Source organism: Sturnira hondurensis, unplaced genomic scaffold (assembly GCF_014824575.4).
Source record: "Sturnira hondurensis isolate 20B ecotype Veracruz unplaced genomic scaffold, ASM1482457v3 Scaffold0020787, whole genome shotgun sequence".
In the NCBI taxonomy this organism is placed as follows: Eukaryota; Metazoa; Chordata; class Mammalia; order Chiroptera; family Phyllostomidae; genus Sturnira; species Sturnira hondurensis.
Window position 1 is genome coordinate 4,434,456 of NW_028093418.1, and position 18,273 is coordinate 4,452,728.

At 49.7% G+C, this 18,273-nt stretch overlaps 1 protein-coding gene across 1 annotated transcript; it reads left to right on the forward strand.

The window, feature by feature from the left end:
* Positions 1 to 2,722: 2,722 nt before the first annotated feature.
* Positions 2,723 to 17,869, forward strand: CCR9 (C-C motif chemokine receptor 9). The gene is made up of 3 exons (XM_037030461.1): positions 2,723 to 2,817; positions 8,168 to 8,212; positions 16,678 to 17,869. The coding sequence occupies exons 2-3, from the start codon at positions 8,192 to 8,194 to the stop codon at positions 17,755 to 17,757; spliced, it is 1,101 nt and encodes a 366-aa protein (XP_036886356.1). The 5' UTR covers positions 2,723 to 2,817; positions 8,168 to 8,191; the 3' UTR covers positions 17,758 to 17,869.
* Positions 17,870 to 18,273: the final 404 nt, after the last annotated feature.

An 18,273-nucleotide genomic window follows, 5' to 3' on the forward strand; every position in this document is an offset into this window, starting at 1 on the left:
TCTTGGCCTTTCCTATTCAGGTAATCAATTTAGCTGCATCTTACACATCGTTTTGCTCTGTCCAAATGGATGGTGATGGATGGGACACGTGTCCGGGAGGCCCGCTGCTCTGGGCAGTCCTGCTGAGCCCACGGGGCGCTGGGAGGAGCTCGGTCTCCATGGGCTGATTCTCCCTGGAAGAAACACAAAAGAGGAGTCTGTCATGATCACAAGGAGTCAACCTGGGCCTTTTCTATGTGCCCAGAGCCCCACTGTAGCTGTGGCTGGGAAGACGTAGCCTGTAAGCTTCATTAAAAGATGTAATGTTTGGCTCTAGCCAGGTGACTTGGTTGGAGTGTTGTCCTGTAAACAGAGAGGTCAGGTGTTTGACTTCCAGTCAGGGCTCACGCCCAGGTCATGGGTAGTCCCCCGGTCAGGGCCTGTGGGAGAGTCAACCAATCAATGTTTCTCTCTTTCTCTCTCTCTAAAATCAACAAGCATGTCCTCAAGTGAGGATTTTAAAAAGTAATTATATACTTTTGGCCAAGATGGAGGCGTAGGTAGATACATGCTGACTCCTCGCACAATCAAAAGGACAACAACAAAGTTAAAAACAAAATATAACCAGAACTGCCAGAAAATCGAACTGTATGGAAGTCTGACAACCAAGGAATTAAAGACTAAATACTCACCCAGACCGGGAGGAGTGTCAGAGATGGGCAGCTGAGGTGGAGAGGACTTGTGGCAAGGCGGCAGCTGGTGGAGGGGGTGACCCCACATTTGCAACCGGATAAACCAGGAGGAACAACTGGGGAGCGAGACAGACCATGCAACCTAGGGTTCCAGTGCAGTGAAATAAGCCTCAAAACCTCTCACTGAAAAAACCTGTGGGGTTGTAGCAGCAGGATAAACTTCCAGCCTCACAGAAGAGTTCATTGGAGAGACCCACAGGGTCCTAGAATGTACACAAAGCCACCCACTAGGGAATCAGCCCCAGAAGCGCCCAATTTGCTTGTCGGTAGTGGGGGAAGTGACTGAAAGACCGCTGAGCAAAGGACATTGTTCCCTCTCGGACCCCTCACCCACATACAGCACCACAATGTAGCCTAGGGGTTGCCCTGCCCTAGTAAATACCTAAGGCTCCACCCCTTACTATGTAACAGGTGTGCTGAGACCAAAAAAAAAAAAAAAGTCCCAAATAAAAGAACAAATCGAAGCTCCAGAAAAAATACAACTAAGCAATGAAGAGAATAGCCAATTTACCAGATGCAGAGTTCAAAACACTGGTAATCAGGATGCTCACAGAAATGGTTGAGTATAGTCGCAAAATAGAGGAAAAGGTGAAGGTTATGAAAAGTGAAATTAAGGGAAATGCACAGGGAACCAACAGTGAAGGGAAGAAAACTGAGACTCAAATCAAAGGTTTGAAGAAGAAGGAAGAAGTAAACATTCAACCGGAGCAGAATGAAGAAGCAAGAATTAAAAATTATGAGGAGAGGCTTAGGAACCTCCAGGACAACTTTAAATATTCCGACATCCAAATCATAGGGGTGCCAGAAGAAGAGGAAGAGCAAAAAATAAAAAAAATATTTGAAATAATGAAGGAGAATTTCCCCAATCTGGCAAAGGAAATAGACTTGTAGGAAATCCAGAAAGCTCAGAGAGTCCCAAAGAAGTTGGACCCAAAGAAGGCACATCATAATTACATTACCCTTAAAAGCAGCAAGAGAAAAAGGAGGTAGTTACCTACAAAGGAGTTCCCATAAGACTATCAACTGATTTCTCCAAAGAAACCTTACAGGCAAGAAGGGGCTGGAAAGAAATATTCTGAGTCATGAAAGGCAAGGACCTACATCCAAGATGACTCTATCCAGCAAAGTTTTCATTTAGAATAGAAGGGCAGATAAAGTGCTTCCCAGATAAGGTCAAGTTAAAGGAGCTCATTATCACCAAGCCCTTGAAATGTTAAAAAAAAAAAAAAAAGGAGGGAGGAAAAGAAGAAAAAAAAGGAAAAGAAGATCTAAGAAAAAGAAGATAAAAATATGAACAGTAAAATGACAACAAACTCATAACTGTCAACAACTGAATCTAGAAAACAAAAACAAAAACAAAAACGAACTAAGCAAACAACTAGAACAGGAACAGAATCACGGAAATGGAGATCACATGGAGGGTTTTCAGTGGAGAGACAGGAGAGGTACAGGGAATAAGAAGTATAAATGGTAGGTACAAAACAGACGGGGGGAGGGTAAGAAAAGTATGGGAAATGCAGAAGCTGGTGCACTTACATGTATGACCCATGTACATGAACTAAGGCGGGGAATGATAGTGGGAGGGGGAGAAAGGGCAGAAAAAATGGGAGAACTGTAATAACATTATTAATAAAATATATTTTAAATTTTTCTAAATGAAACATTATTTTATTTATGTATATAAGGAGTCTCGCTGAGACTCCCCATGTCCCTGTTCCCTGTAATCAGCTGTGCTGTCTAGGAAAAGATGTTCTTGCACGAACAGCCTGTACGTGCATCTTTGGGGGAGACCGCCTTCCCTTAGCCCAGCAGTTCTTGGCTTTTCATTTCCGGTTATAAATCATCGACTCCTCATTGCTGAAAGCTGCAGCTGGTGACACTTCACTCCCCACCCACCTGGGCCACCCCACCAGTGACAACACAGACAGGGGTGGCCTTGCTTCCTTTCTGGTGTTTTTAGCCGGTCACTGCCTGCTCAGAACTTGCAGAAGGCTCACCTCTCGTCCCAGGCAGGCAGGAAGCCAGGCGCTCCCAGGCCCAGCTAGTGGGCTGTCTTCTCCCACAGCCTCTCACGCTGCCCTCTGTGGTGAGTATCACCTTTCCTCCTCCTCCCCAGTCCTACAGTCCCCTGTGTCCTCAGCTGTGTGCTGTTCTAACAGCTCCTAAAACCCAGGCTTTCATGAGTTTGGTCAGTGGTCATGAGCACCGGGCTTTCAGGGTGAGTAATGAGATGCCCGAGAAGCGGTGGGTTCCATGGATTGTAGCCCATCCAGATGTGGCCACCCAGTCGATGTTGTAGCTCCGTGTTCAGCTGGCATTGGATTGGCAGGGAGAGTTTGCTAGAAAGCAGGATAGAGCAGTGTGCTCGTAGTGGGGTTTCCTTCCCATTAAGACGATGTGTGCGTGTGTGTGTGTGTGTGTGTGTGTGTTACAAAGTCTAAAAAGAAGGAATCTCAGCAAGTTCGCTAAACTAGTGGCTACACTAAGAAAGCAGTATTTGTGGTTTTATTTTCTTCATTACACATGTTTGCTTCGAGGGGATTTTCTTGGTATACTGCGAACACCCGCCTTCATAATCAGATGACAACCAAGCTCCTGTATTTTAAATGACTCATCAGTGCAGACTGCCTGTCCTTTCAAACACACCCCCCATTTAGCTCTCAAGTAGCTGGTACTCCACAGCCAGAGGGCCACCAGTTTGCGAGAACCCCTCTCCTTCCTCGCCGGCAAACCAAAGCTAATGAGCCATTTGTGTCTCTCTTCCAATACCTGTCTCTCTGCTCAGAAGACCCCTCACAGGCTTGCACTGGGAGCCCCCTGGGGCCCAGGTCCCCGAGGTAGGGGACTGGGGCTGGGCGGGCACCTGACCCTGTAGCAAACTGGACAAAGATCAGAGTCAGCATCCGCATTTCTGACTCACATTAGGGTTCGCTTCACTGGGTGACTGTGAGCCAGGGATGTAAGGAGTGGCCCCGTCGGCAGTGGCTCTCTGGTGACTTTCATGTTGGTTACTTGAGGACCATTGAGGATTAGAACAATAATGGTTGGGTAGTAACTGATACCAGACTGACTTCCCTAATAGGCGCTTCCCACTTTTGGAGACTCAGCAGCCTCTTGCTTTTCTCTGCCTCGAAGGCCCTGCCCTGCAGCAAGGGGAGCCTGTCCCCATGCTCTCCAGCCTTCAAGGGCCAGCAAAAACATCGCCTCCTCTGGAAGCCTCCTGGGTTTTCCCAGGGCTGCAGAACACGACTGCCTTCTCCTAATTCCCAAAGCATTTCCTAGCATTTACCATTGTTGGTATTTGCAGTCGTGACGTATCCATGGTACTTGAACGTGAGCTGTGAGGATCCCGATCATGTCTTACACACTGTCGATGCCAAGCAAGTGTGTCAGGTGTCAGGGCACGTCCAGTAGCTGTGGGATGGAGAACGTTCCCTGGTTCTCACTCTGCATTCTGCAAAGAGCATTCACACGTAGCATTGCTCTTGACCCTCCCAGTGGGCCCGTGGGAGGAAACCTTGGCTCAGTGAGGGCATGCCACTCCTTGCCAAGGTCCCACAGGCAGAAGGGATGGACCAAGGGGCAGATGGGGGTCTTTCACCCCTGGTCCACTGCGCTCCCCGCACCTACACTGTGTGGCAGGCAGGCTTTCCAGTTAACTCTGAGCAGTGAGGGGTGAGGTTTGGTCAGGGCGCTCCCAACCCTTTTGCTATGTTTTGTCTTCTGTGGGTTTTCCCCACTCTGTTCTTCCCTCCTTCTCGGGAGCAAGAAGAAAATGAAAGCAAGCTCTGTGACTCCGCAGTTTATGGGAAACACATTCTGACAAAGAACATAGGGGAATAGAGAGAAAGGCTGTCCATCGGTGGTGTCCTTAGGTCTAGGGCGGAAAGCAGTTTGTTTTTACTCTTTGGTTCTCCCCAAATTTTCTGAGTGAGAAACACATTTATCATGGGAGAAAGATGAACCTTTAATAAAAGCTAGTGCAGGGCCCTGGCTGGGTGGCTCAGTTGGTTGGAGCATCATCCCATGCACCAAAGGGCTGCGGGGCCGATGCTTGGTTGGTACAAATGGGAGGCAACCGATAGATATTTCTCTCTCTCTCTCGATCCCCTCGTTCCTTTCCTCCCTCCCCCCCCCTCTCTCAAATCAATAAACATATCCCTGGGTGAGGATTTAAAAAAAAAAGAGCTAGTGCAGGAGTTCAAAGTCACAAAGAGGAGCCTTGCCGAATTTCCTGACGACTCTCGCCCCTGCTGGCTGGCGGCCCCAGCCCAGCTGGGGCGGCTGTGAGTTCTGCCTTGGGCTGAGTTTTGCAAACAGGTTCACGGGACAGAAGAACACAGGGGCTTCTTCTTCTTTGTTATTTTATGAAAAGATGACAAGTTGCCTTTATGATAGCTCTTAAAATAAAATCTCATGCACAAAGTAAAACATTTAAATAGTTTACAAAATTGAAGGAAATAACGAAGGTCTCACTTTTCTCTGGCTCTCCTTGTTTAAGCTCCTTCCAGAAAATGTCTGGGTACCAGTCAGCAATAAGGTGTACAAGCCTTTATATATATTTTTAAAAGATCATGCAACAGTCTTATTATGCAACAAGTCTTCAACACCTGGCGTTTTTACCTAATAGTCTCGGTGACCTTGTATCAGTGTGAGGTCGATTTTATTCTCCTTATTGGCTACAGGTGATTTATTGAACAGGCATATCAGAGTATTAGCAAATTCTGGATATGTAGGCTGTTTCTAGGTTTTTTGTTCTGGGAAAAAAAAAAAACGCTGCAACATACATCCCCGTGCACGTGCCTTTACGTTCTGTGGTGAAAATACTGGTAGGTTGCGTTCCCAGCAGATGAACTGCTGAGTCAGAGCTGTTGTGCTTTGTAATTTCGACAAATATGGCTTCAGACACATATGGCTTCACCTTCCGAAAAAGGCGACCCAAATTCATACTTACCACTGCAGCGGGAAGCCCTCTGCCCCACACTCTTACCAACAGCGGGTGATGGTGCCATCACCCTCGTCAATCCCTGTGTTCACACTGAAATGCGGTACAATGAACTGTAACCCGAGCTGCTCTCTGCTCTTGGTGTGGTTGCTTTGTGTTTTGGAAATTTCTGTTCTCAGATATTATCTGATTAATATCAGTCTCTTTATGCAGTTACAAAGGAGGTGACATAAGCCATGGCTACTAGAAATATCTATGAAGTGTTTTCTAACAATGTCCCCCAAACCGATCTTCCTAGTCCCCATACTATAATAAAGTTAAATTGGCTGAGCTGGGATCTTCCAAACTTCTTAACTGGGCATTTTATTTTTTATAGAGCATGATTCAGCAAAGGGAGGGGACGGGTGTGGAGAATGATAAAGTCAGTGGGCAGTGCATGATTTTGGAGGGGACCCATTAGACGAGGTAAACATCCTGTTCCTCACGAGATGTTCACCCACCAGTTCCAACACCCACTGGTGATTTTCCAATCCCGTGACTCCTTCTAGATTTGTTAGTTGGCACTGTGACAACTTGTTCCTTCCCTATTTATTTGTTACATTTTTCACCAGTATGGATTCCTAGATCCTCATTAAATTGCTATCGTTATTTAATTAGATGCTCAAATTGCCTCGGATTTGGTCAGTGGGGGCCCCATCGGATTGGCTTCTATGTCCTTTGACCAGTTCTTAGCAGACAGAGCCAGGGAACACGTATGTGAAACACAAATACACATACACACAAATTATCTACTATCTAATCTAATTTAATTTTTAAAGATGTGAATTCGCACCAAGGCCTCAGTCTCCACAGGGCAGAGCGAGGCTGCTGCGAGAAGCTGCCGGAAGGGGTTCCGGCCCCCTTTCTCCCTCCCTGCTAATGGCCAGAGGGACGGGGGCGTGAAGAGAACCAGCCGTTTTCATCAGATCCTGCTTTTCTTCGTTCCTTCGCATTAAGCACTGCAGCTAGTGCAGTTGGTGGGGTCCAACTGCAATCGATGGTAAATATTCCAAGGGCAGAATGTAAGTCCTGACCCGCGGACTCATCCCACAGTCAGCAGAGCGGACTTACCGGCAGTCACCCCCTCCCAAGGCTTCCTCCCTCGCCTTTGCTCTGCCCTGTCTTTCTTCCCTGCTCTCTCTGAACAGGAAACCACTGATCTGCTTTCTGTCATGACAGATGAGCTTGCTTTTCTAGAATTTTATATAAGTGGAATTACACTGTGAGCAGGTTTTTTGGTCTCACCTCTCTACTTAGCACAGTTATTTGCGACCTGCCCACGCTGCCGGGTGTGTCGGCCGTTCATCTCTGTTCTACCGTAGGGGTAGCCCACGTTTTACTTACCCGTCCACTCTGCCTGACAGGCATTCGGGCTGTTCTGGCAGGTGGCTGTTACAGATAAAGCCGCTGTGACCACTCAAGGACCAGTCCTGTGTGGACACATGCTTACTCCTTTCTTAGGCAAACCCTTAGCAGTGGGATGGTCAGGTCACCCAGCGAGTGCATGGATGGTCTGCTTTTTAAGAAACTGATAAACAGTTTTCCAAAGTGGTTGTGCCACACCACGGTGCGTACGGAACGCGACTGGACTTTCAGAAAATTGAGACGAGTCACGATGTTGTGTTATAAAGAGGAAATCGACAGGTTAGGCTGGAATTGATGAAGGCAAATGTTTTCTTCTAGAACGTTGGGGTGTGGTGCTGGACGCCACAGGCATAGGAGGAAATGCCCGCTCAGGGACAGCCCTCTGCCTTGGGGGGTCCCACTGGTGTCCCGTAGGGGTCTGGGTCTATGGAGATTCAAAGGCACATGGAAACAGGAGCAGGGACTGGTTTCATGCGCTCAGAGGCCACGTGCATCAGGGAACTATCTTCCCTGCGGTGAACAAACCTGGGACTTCCTTTGCCTGCTGGAGTCAGGGCCCAGAGAAAGGAGGGCCCGTTGTCCTTCTCTAAGCTTGTATTCGGAGCATGCGGGCAGGTGTTGGGGTGCCGGGCTCCTCTGGGAGAGGGACCTCGAGGCTGGCAGACGCCACCCAACTTTCATGTTCTTGCTACCCGGTCACCCAGAGGCCCTTTACCTGTGGAGTTTGGGTCACAGCACCCCCAAGTCCTGTGACCTTCAGGCTGATCAAATGGGGGTGGGGGATTCAGCGAAACAGATACTGACAGAGTTGAGTCCGGAGAAAAGGAGCTAATGGAACAAGGACGTGCTGGAATGTCAAAGCCCCGAAGGGCTCTCAAGGGAGAGGATTCTCTCGTTTCTATGCAGATAACCAAGCTGGTTTTGAAATCTAGACTGTTCCACTTGACACCGGCACACCGCGGACTCCAACCCTTGCTTGAGGTTTGCTCTGTCATGAGAAAAACAGATTTAACATCTAACCTCCATCTTTAGGTGTTTATTGGGGTTCATTGACAAGTCCTCTTTTCTCCTTTTGTCCTCTTTCTAGAAGCAAGCTTGCATCTGGCCCACCATGACGCCCACGGAGTTCATGGTGAGTACGTTCCCCAGGCTCCTGGAAGTGCACTCCTGCCTTGCCTTGGTGGGAGTGTGGGAAAGACTCCACTGGAGGGCGGGGGCTGCGGGGAAGGATTTCTCTGCCAGGTTTCCTGGGGTAAGATTGCTGCCAAGCAGCGCCCCCTAGAGGCGCTCGACACCCAGTGCAGAGGGCTCTGAAGACACAAAGGGCCAGAAGCCCTCCAGGGAATGTTGTTCACAAGGAACAACCGAGGAAAATGCTCTTGGAGATTTTATTAATAGGTAAGGGTTTTTATGATCTTTGACGAGGGTGGGCTTCATCCCATGTGTCTCTTCTGACACACAGACAATAGAGGGCAGGGGCGAATCCACTTACTTCGTGTCCACAAGAGCCCGGTAGGCATGCTGATCGCCATTTCTTGCACGGCATGGTGTGGGTCTTCATAAGACCACACAGTGGGGTATATTTCTCAGAAAGGGGCAAGGAAGCGACCAAAATCAGGAAGTCCTTACCCAGAGACTCCTTTGTGATTTTATAGCCAAATGTGATCAACTATAGAATCAAATGAAATTCCCAGGCTTTTGTTGTATTCATAAACATCTTGCCAAGACCCCTAAGGGCTTTCATTTTGCTTTTCTCAAAGGGAGAGTCTGGGTCTTACAGGTCGGTCGTTGAAATCAGGCCTTCGTAGTGGAGCTAACGAACCAGCCCCACAGAGGACTGTAGGTTTCCGTGGTCTTCACAGAGCTGCAGTCTGACCACTGACGTCAGATAGGCCATTTGTGGCATGCGAATGATGCTCAGCATTGTGTATGCATCACCAGGAATTCGCAACAGTAGCAAAAGGTGATTAATCTGGACCTGGTGAAGGGGTGAGGTATGGCTCTATTTTTCTGACCAGAATTAGACCCTTCAGTTTCTCCTCTCGTTAGAATTTGCCTTTCACCCAGAGGCAGTGGAAGCCGAGCTAAGGTGGGGCTGCTTTGGGGACTGTCATTTGGCTTTCGCATTTGGGGTCTTGGAAAATACTCAAACCCAGCAAGTCAGCCCCAGACAGGAAGAAAACGCACCCCCATGTGATCTGGTGTGTCCAGCACCTAAACCGGGAAAGGGTGGGACCGCTGTGGCCCCAACACCGCAGTCCATTGGGGAGCCACCGTGATGTCCTTGTGGCCACTCTCCCGAGGCCTGGCACGCTGGTCACTGCCTGGGACACCCCGGTCCTTCCGCCTCACAGGAGCGGCAGAGCCCCCTATACCGATGTGGGAACTGAAGCTGAGATAGTAGACCGAGGGCTCAAGGTCTCACGGAGAACTGGAGGGGGAGCCCCATTGGGGAGCACCCTCCACTGCCCTGGGCGGCTCCCTGTGGGCAGATGTCAAGTCTCCCCGCTTGGGCGTCTGTCTTCCCCGGGTGTGGGGTCCGCATGCCTGGCAGTGATGCCTGCCAACTTCCCCTGCTGGCAACGAATTCACGCCCCTCCTTCCACCCTCCCCCCATCCTCCCACCTCCCCACTTTCCCGGATGCCCATCTTGGTACTTAGGGACAACGGGGGACAGAGCCTTGAAGGACACTGTCTTTGCCTGCCATCCCATCTGCTCCCAGAGGAGGGACTGAGGGACCTGGAGTCAGTGGAGGGTTTCCAGAGAAAATTCGTCAGCGGGGGAGGCCTTGGGAAGCTCTGGGGGCCTTTTCCCCAGCACCGCCCTTGACGCTGGAGCAGAGGGCAGCACACATCGGCGGGGGAGGTGGAGGGCTGGGCCTGTGGTGAATGGCTCGTGGGGACTCAGGTGGGCAAACCCCTTGTCTTTCCTGTGTACGGAGGTCGGTCCCCAGCCCAAGGCAGCTCCGTGCTGCTTTCAGCCAGGCAAGCCACAAGGCAGCCTGTTGTGCTAGGCGGGCGGCAGCAGGGTGGGGGTGGGGGGGCTCCCTGTCTCCGTGGCTCAGATTTGTCATGGTCATTTTGACATCAGAATGTGGAGAGCAAGGCTTTGGGTCAGGAGGGATTAAAAGTGCCCCAGCTTGAGGCTAGGGGGGCTGGGGGCGCTGGGGGCTGCCTCTGGCCTTGACCCTCCCCCAGAGGCTGAGGGCTTGGGGCAGAACCTGCCATTTCTCCTGTCTGTCTCCTCTTCTCTAAGATGAAGATCAAGGGATCTTCCAAAGGATCTGAAACAGATGATACAAATCCCTAGATTAGTAGCCCCTTGGGAGTAACCAACTGTCCCAGCTTGGCTGCCAGGGCCCCACCCCCACCCGCCTCACCCCGCCCAGCTGCAAGGCCCAGCTCTGGAGCCGAGGAAGTTTCTGATGTCTCCCTCCATTCTCATTCCCATCATCCAGCTGGATGGTGTTCTCCGGAAATCGTTTCCTTGCCTAGCACGTAGACAGTTCTCAGGAAATACCTGTTGAATGAGTGAACAGATACCGTTGCGCACTGCCCATGAATGAGACGTGAAGAGCTAACGTTTCTCAAACCTGGGACGACCGCCACTTTCTCAGTCCCATCTTCACAAAAATGCCGTCTGGGGCTGGGCCCCTCGCATCCTCGAGGCAGAAGAATCCAGCGCTAGCTCGGACTTCAGCTAATTGGCACGACAGGCTGCAAAAGAGGTCTAGCTTTGGTCAACACCTCACTTTTTCAAGAGGGTCTGAGAACAACGTAGTTTGCTAAGAAATACAGGAAGAGAAACCTTTGGTGAGGGTATTTGTAGACATTTTAATAAGCTGTGAAAGAGAACTGGTCAGCCCCTTCAAAAAAAGCAAGGCTGGGACATTTACTACAAACAAGCCCTTTCTAACCCTGTCCTCGCCCACTTCATGGCCTATAATTAATTTAGACATTTCACAAATACACATACATCAGAATGGGGGAACAAAGAACATCAATGAAAATGGGGTCAGAGGAAGTTGGTAGAATAGGCAGAAAAGACCAAGAGGAGTTTGAGTTTGCGTTTTCAGCCTGAGGCTGTTCTGTCCGCTGAGGTGGCCTCAAGCCCCATGGGACCGTGGGGCCCTTGCCGTGCGGCCAATCCAGCCAAGATGTGCTGTGAGTATAAAGTACACTTGGGCTGAAAGCAGTTCCCCCCACAGGATGTAAAATAGCTGACACATGAAATGGTAGTATTTTAGATACATCCTTTTTTAATAAAGTACATTAACATGAATCCCCTGTTTCTTTTTACTTTAATGTGGCTTCTAGAAAATGCAAACTTGACCTGTGGTTTGTCTTATGTTTTTATCGGACAGCGCTGGCCTCAAAGACCTTGCATGGTCCCTCTAACTGAGCTAAGCTTGGTTTGGCTGAGCTTCCCAATGAAAAGAGAATCCTGACCAGTCATAAAATCCCTGTTTCATGAGAATACAGACCCTCGTGTGTTCTCTGGGAGCAGTGAAGCCTTCCTTCACACATCTTTAGTATTTAAGTGCCCAGTAGGTGTCTAGAGTAGATCTCGGTGAGTAGGATACAGAGACATACGAACACGCCCCTTGAGGACCCCCCTCAGTAGAGAGAGTGAGTTTACATGGGGAGCTCCTTTGATGTCACCTGGATGCAGACCCTGGGAATAAAGTTAGGGTAGCCAGTGGGAAGTCATTCTAGAAGGTTCTGCCATGTGCTCCTGGATGGAATGTGGGGTAAAAATGCAGGGATTTCAGGCCTTTCCACTAATCCTCTCTCAAGATCCTTGTCTGACTGACCCAGGCTTTGAGAGCAGCCTGTGTAGGCAGCTTCTCCAGCAAGAACAGTGGCTCTAACCCAGGACTCAGAACGAGGAGGATGGAGTCATGACTTTGCTCAGAATTCCTGATGGGAGCCTGGAGTCCCTCATCGAAAGAGGGGCCTGCCCCTGCCTGGGAGCTTCAGGATAAAATATATGCATGACTGTGCTCAGCACCGGGTCTGACGTGCTTCAGTGATAATGAATAACTAGGTTTGTAAATATTGACACTGACTTGTTATGAGGATTTTCAAAGAATCCTGTGTCTATGATCCAAAGGATATCTGTTCATCTGGAATGTACACAGCCATCAGTGTAGCCCTGAGACAGCAAGACAACTTTGTTCAGCCTGGGTTGTGAATGATCGTTCTGTTATGCTCATAAAGATGATGAAAGCTTTGAACTTAGAAGGATGATGTAGGCTTATGTTCCCAACAAATACAGTCTTGACAAAATATATATACATCCAGGGTTGTGTGTGTGTATGTGTGTGTGTGTGTGTGTGAACTGAGCCACTTTTAAAACATACCTGAGCAATTGAATCAGCAATTTGGAAGATAAAGAAGCAGAAAACACCCAATTGGAACAGCAAAAAGAAAAAATCCAAAAAAATGAAGATAGTTTAAGGGGCCTCTGGGACAACATCAAGTGTACCAACATTCACATCATAGGAGTACCAGGAGGAGAAGAGAGAGAGAGCAAGGAATTGAAAACCTACTTAAAGTAATAATGACAGAAAATTCTCTAAGCTGGTGAAGGAAATAGACTTACAAGCCCAGGAAGCACAGAGAGTCCCAAACAAGATGAACCCAGAGGTCCACACCAAGACACATCATAATTAAAATGGCAAAGGTTAAAAACAAAGAGAGAATCTTAAAAGCAGTGAGAGAAAAGCAGTTAGTTACCTACAAGGGAGCTCCCATAAGACTCTCAGCTGATTATTCAACAGAAATTTTGCAGGCCAGAGGGGACTGGCACAAAATATTCAAAGTGATGAAAGCAAGGACCTATGACCTGGGCTACTCTACCCAGCAAAGCTGTCATTTAGAATCATAGAAAAGATGAAGAGCTTCTCAGACAGGAAAAAGCTAAAGGAGTTCATCACCACCAAACCAGCATTGCAAGAAATGTTAAAGGAACTTGAGAAGAGGAAGAAAAAGAAGAAGAGATATGAATAATAAAATGGCAATAACTATATATCTCTCAACAATTACTTTAAGTGTAAATTGGTTACATATTCAAATCAAAACACATAGAGTGGCTGAATAGGTGACAAAAAAGACCCTTACATGTGCTGCTATAAGAGACATGCCTTAGAATGAAAGACACACACAGAATGGAAATAAAGTGAAGGGAAAGGATATCTCACGAAAATGTAAGCAAACAGAAAAAGCTGGAGGAGTAATACTTACACCAGACAAAACAGACTTTAGAACAAAGTCTTTAATAAGAGAAAAAGAAAGACCCAGCAACTCCACTCCTGGGTACTTATCCAAAGGAACCTAAAACACTATTTCAAAAAGACAAATGCATGTTCACTGCAGCATTATTTACCATAACCAACACAGGGAAGCCACCTAGGTGTCCATCAAGAGATGAAGGGATTGAGAAGAAGAGCTGCACACATACAATGGTACGTAACTCAGCCACGGAGAAGAAGGGAACCTTGCCATCTGTGACAACATGGATGGACCTGGAGAGCACTGTGCTTGCTGTGTGAAATAAGTCAGCCAGAGAAAGACAAATGCCATGTGACTTTGCATATATGTGGAATCTAAAAACAGGGAACAAACAAAAAGGAAGCAAGCTCATAGGCACAGAGACCGCCTTGATGGCTGCCGGATGGGAGGGGAGTTGGGGAGCAGGGTGACCAGGGGAAGGGATTAAGAACTGCAAACTGGTAGTTACAGAACAGTCACGGGGATGTAACATACAAACAGGGGATACAGCCAATAATATCACAGTAACTGTGTGTGGTGTCAGATGGGTACTCGACTTAGCGGAGGGACCACTTTGTCAAGTCACATAAATCTCTAATCACTGCATTACACACCTGGAACTAATATACTATCGTATGTCAATTGTAATTGAGAAATAAAAATTATTAGAGAAAAAACGCACCCCGGGAGTCCCTGACTCCATATGGTTCTGGGCCGATGCGCTGGACCCTCTGACCCTCACCCAGGAAGGAAACCCACTCCTGGTGCTTCAAGCAGGACTCGGGGCCTCGCCCCGGAACTCATCTTAGGAGTGGCGGTCACAAGCCCCTCGCTGAGCAGTGGAGAATGCTGGGTCTCCCGGGACGCTGGGACTGCTTGAGGCCCCCTCTGCAAGACCCCCTGGGCTGCACCTGGGAGAGGGGCTGCTGTTTGCCTCCCCACCTCCCAACATCAGCTCAGGTCCCTATGAGAGTCTATTTGACCCAAACAGTGTAAAAACAAGACCAAAGAAGCCCTCTTCGAAAGCAGCTTCATGCTTCGTCACGTGGATTCCCCGTTGGCACCTGCTCATTGGCATGGTTTTACTGCCTTTCCTCCAAAAAGTCATCCTCCCCAAATTTTCACTGAAATGTGTGTCACCTGTGAGACCAGCTTTCCAGACAGCAAGGGGGATAAATGGCTACAGGTAAACGGAGGACGGATCAGTCGGGCCTGGGGACAAAGCACGTGGGAAATGGGGCGGGCGGTTCCCTCAGCCCCTCCCATGGTGGACGGGCCTTTCCTGGCTGAGCCATCTCCTGGATCCGTCTTCCAGGGTGTCCCTCTTTGCACTGGGACTCTGTCTGGGTCACACACCGGAGGTGGAGTCAGGACTAGACTCCACATTTTCCTAGTTGTAGTGCAAGTTACCACGGGTGTCCTCCCTGGGGTCCTGCTGGTACTTCCTGCCAGCCAGGGCCCTAAGAGAGTGGACGTGCCCTTTGGCTCTTGGTGTGGGCTTCCGAGTCCAGGAGACAACAGCCTCCTGGCACCTGCCGCCCTTTACCCGCCAACGTGGTGTGTCCTGACACCCAAGAGCCCTCGGCAGACACACACACGGGCTCGTGCTGTAACAAGTTCGGGGAGCACTGTTCTGCAACATTCCCCAGATCGAAAGGACTTCGCAGAACTTTACAGTTCTAACGAGCAGTTAGAACCGGCCAAGTTCTGCAGGATTTTTCACAGCTTTTACTGTGCTTGTGAGTAGCGTGATGTTCAAAGAAAGTGCTGTAGTGTGCAGAGACTCTCAACCATCTGACCATTAGCATTCCACCCAAGTACAGTGTGAGGAATGCCGGTCGAGTCCTTAGAAATAGATGGAAATCACAGTGTGCATAAACGGGGCAGGCAGGGGCCGCAGCTAACAGGAGTCTGGCAGAGGATATTTTATTGTTTCACTGAGTAGTTAAATGTGTAATCTAAGTGTTTATACTTAGATATTTAATATTTAAAACGAAATAAAAACCTAGGGTGGGTTTGAGGTTACTTCCAGTCCTGATGCATGCGGGTGAACTGAACAACTGCCGTATTTGCCTGAGGTGAGATAAAGGTAGAGAGGCAATTTGGCAAGGGGTGCGCCTTGGGGCAAGGCCCCAGAGCTGTGGTTCCCGGTGTGACGTGGGAGCCTCACCAGGAGCCCTGGGGGTGCTGGTGGGAAGCGAGAGTGTCTGAGGTTCTGTGGAGCACGGCAGAGGTGGGGTTGCGACCTTCCTCCATCCCCGCGGCTCTTCTCCCCCTTTCCTCCCCCGTCTCAGGGTTCTGATCACCAGCCCTTACTTATTTCCACTTCCCTTAGCGGGTGGTGTAGGTCAGCACTGGGCCAGGAAGCCACAGAAACTGTAATGGGGGGTATGCGCATTCACATGAGTTGTGTGCATGTGTGTGAGTGTGCATTGTGGGGACTCAACAGTATGCGCATATATGTGTATGTGTGAATATGTGCATGTACCTATGTGCATGTGAGCAGTAGTAGAGGCACATTGGTGCATACGTGAGTGTATGTTGACTCTGTGCACGATTGTGTGTGCGTGGATGTGTGTGTGCCTGGGAGGGCCAGCTTCACGGGCATCTGCCCTGCACAGTTGTATGGGGCCCTGTACGTGGAAGTGCCACTTGCTTGATTCCATGCTCTGCTGTCTTGGATTCTTCACAAATTTTGAGCAGGAGGCCCTGAAAATTCCATAGTCTGTCCTGGTGCTAGTGTGTGTGCATGTATGTGAGGGTGTAAAAACACGTGTGCACGTGTGTGCGTCAGGGCTTCTGGAGCAGAGGACCCACGGCGTTCTGGAGACTCAGAGGGAGCTGGACCCAGAAAAGCTTAAGAGCTTCGGAGGACCTGCTGGGGAGGATGGGACAGAGAGGAGAAGGGACAATCAGAGTCCTTCACAGAGTCTGATGAGTGCATGCCCATCAGCGGCCCCAGGGGGCCCTTCCCCGGCATAGCACCTGTCACGTGTCCTGTGATGGCTCACTCCTTGCACGCACCCTCCGCAGGCAGGCCAGTTCCACAGGGGCGGGAACCGCATCTGACTCACCCACCACTGTATCCTCAGCACAGACAGTGGGTGTGATGTATTGTAGCTGCTCGATAAACATTTGTTGAATAAATGAATCTGTTATGACCCAGGAAGACTCTCTCAGAATCCCCGCTTCCTACAAACATATTTCTTTTGTCTTATCACAGACTTCTGGGATTGGAAGGGTCAAGAGGTCCGTGCCTCTGCTGACAGACAGAACCTCCAAAACGTTGTCCTTGACCTGATGCTGTCTTGTGTCTCCTTGCAGAGCCTCATCTCTAATATGTCTGATGACTACATGTATGAATCCACGGAGGACTACGTGACCTTGAACTTCACAAACTTCTTCTGCAAGAAAAACAACGTCAGGCAGTTTGCAAGCCTCTTCCTCCCCCCCTTGTACTGGCTCGTGTTCCTCGTGGGCACCGTGGGCAACAGCCTGGTCGTCCTCGTCTACTGGTACTGCACGAGAGTGAAGACCATGACGGACATGTTCCTGCTGAACCTGGCCATCGCCGACCTTCTCTTTCTCCTCACTCTGCCCTTCTGGGCCATCGCCGCCGCTGACCAGTGGAAATTCCAGACCTTCATGTGCAAAGTGGTCAACAGCATGTACAAGATGAACTTCTACAGCTGTGTGCTGCTGATTATGTGCATCAGTGTGGACAGGTACATCGCCGTTGCTCAGGCCACCAGGGCGCAGACCTGGAAGCAGAAAAGGCTTCTCTACAGCAAGGTGGTCTGCGTGGCCGTCTGGGTGACAGCGCTCACCCTCTGCACCCCGGAAATCCTGTACAGCCAAACCAAGGAGGAATCCGACGTTACCCTCTGCACCATGGTTTACCCTCATGACAACAGTGCCAAAGTGAAGTCGCTGGTCTTGACCCTGAAGGTGATCCTGGGGTTCTTCCTCCCCTTTGTGGTCATGGCTTGCTGCTACACCCTCATCATTCACACTCTGATCCAAGCCAAGAAGTCGTCCAAGCATAAAGCCCTGAAGGTGACCGTCACCGTCCTCACTGTCTTCTTCGTGTCCCAGCTCCCCTACAACAGCATCCTGCTGGTGCAGACGGCTAACATCCACACCAAGTTCATCTGGGACTGCGCCATATCCGACCGCATTGACGTCTGCCTCCAGGTCTGTCAGACCATCGCCTTTTTCCACAGTTGCCTGAACCCCGTTCTCTACGTTTTTGTGGGGGAGAGATTCCGCCGGGATCTCCTGAAGACCCTGAAGAAGCTGGGCTGCATCAGCCAGGCGCAGTGGGTCTCCTTTACGAGAAGGGAGGGCAGCTTGAAGCTGTCCTCTGTGTTGCTGGAGACGACCTCGGGGCCTCTCTCCCTCTGAGGGAGCTTCTCCCTGAGGGGGCTCGTCCTTTTGGACGTAAAACAATCCATATGGATGCGGCTTCCCCACCGATGGGACACCAGAGAAGAAAAAAGGAAGCGAGAAAGAGAAAACTCCGAAAGGAATGAATTGGAAAGCTATTCCTTTGAATCAGAATTTGCCGAGGCAGAGTTTTCAAAACGGACTGGCCACCCCAGGAGACTCTTGACGGGCTCCCGGCCATGATGCCCACGGTTTCCAAAGGCAGATGGGCAGGGGGCAGGGCAGACCACCCCGGCCGCCCCTGGCCTGTGGCAGCGTCTGAGTTTCTCGTGCATGGGAATGGCCATGGTTTCCGTCCCAAGCCCTCCCCTCCCAAAGGAAGTACCGAAGCAATGGCCACTGTATGTGGTCCCCAAGAGCACAGGGTTCCCCTAAACTCCCAGGTTTGGTGGGTTTCTGCCCCGGTTTTGAGGCCGATACCTACGCCAGGTCTTACAGAGTCTTAATCTAGAATCTTCCAAACAACCTCAGATC

What these genes read in the sequence shown, in the direction of transcription:
- CCR9 (XM_037030461.1), top strand. Translation starts at nt 8,192, where the DNA reads ATGACGCCCACGGAGTTCATG. An exon ending in TGACGCCCACGGAGTTCATG is followed by an intron (nt 8,213 to 16,677) that starts GTGAGTACGTTC and finishes GTCTCCTTGCAG; the next exon opens with AGCCTCATCTCTAATATGTC.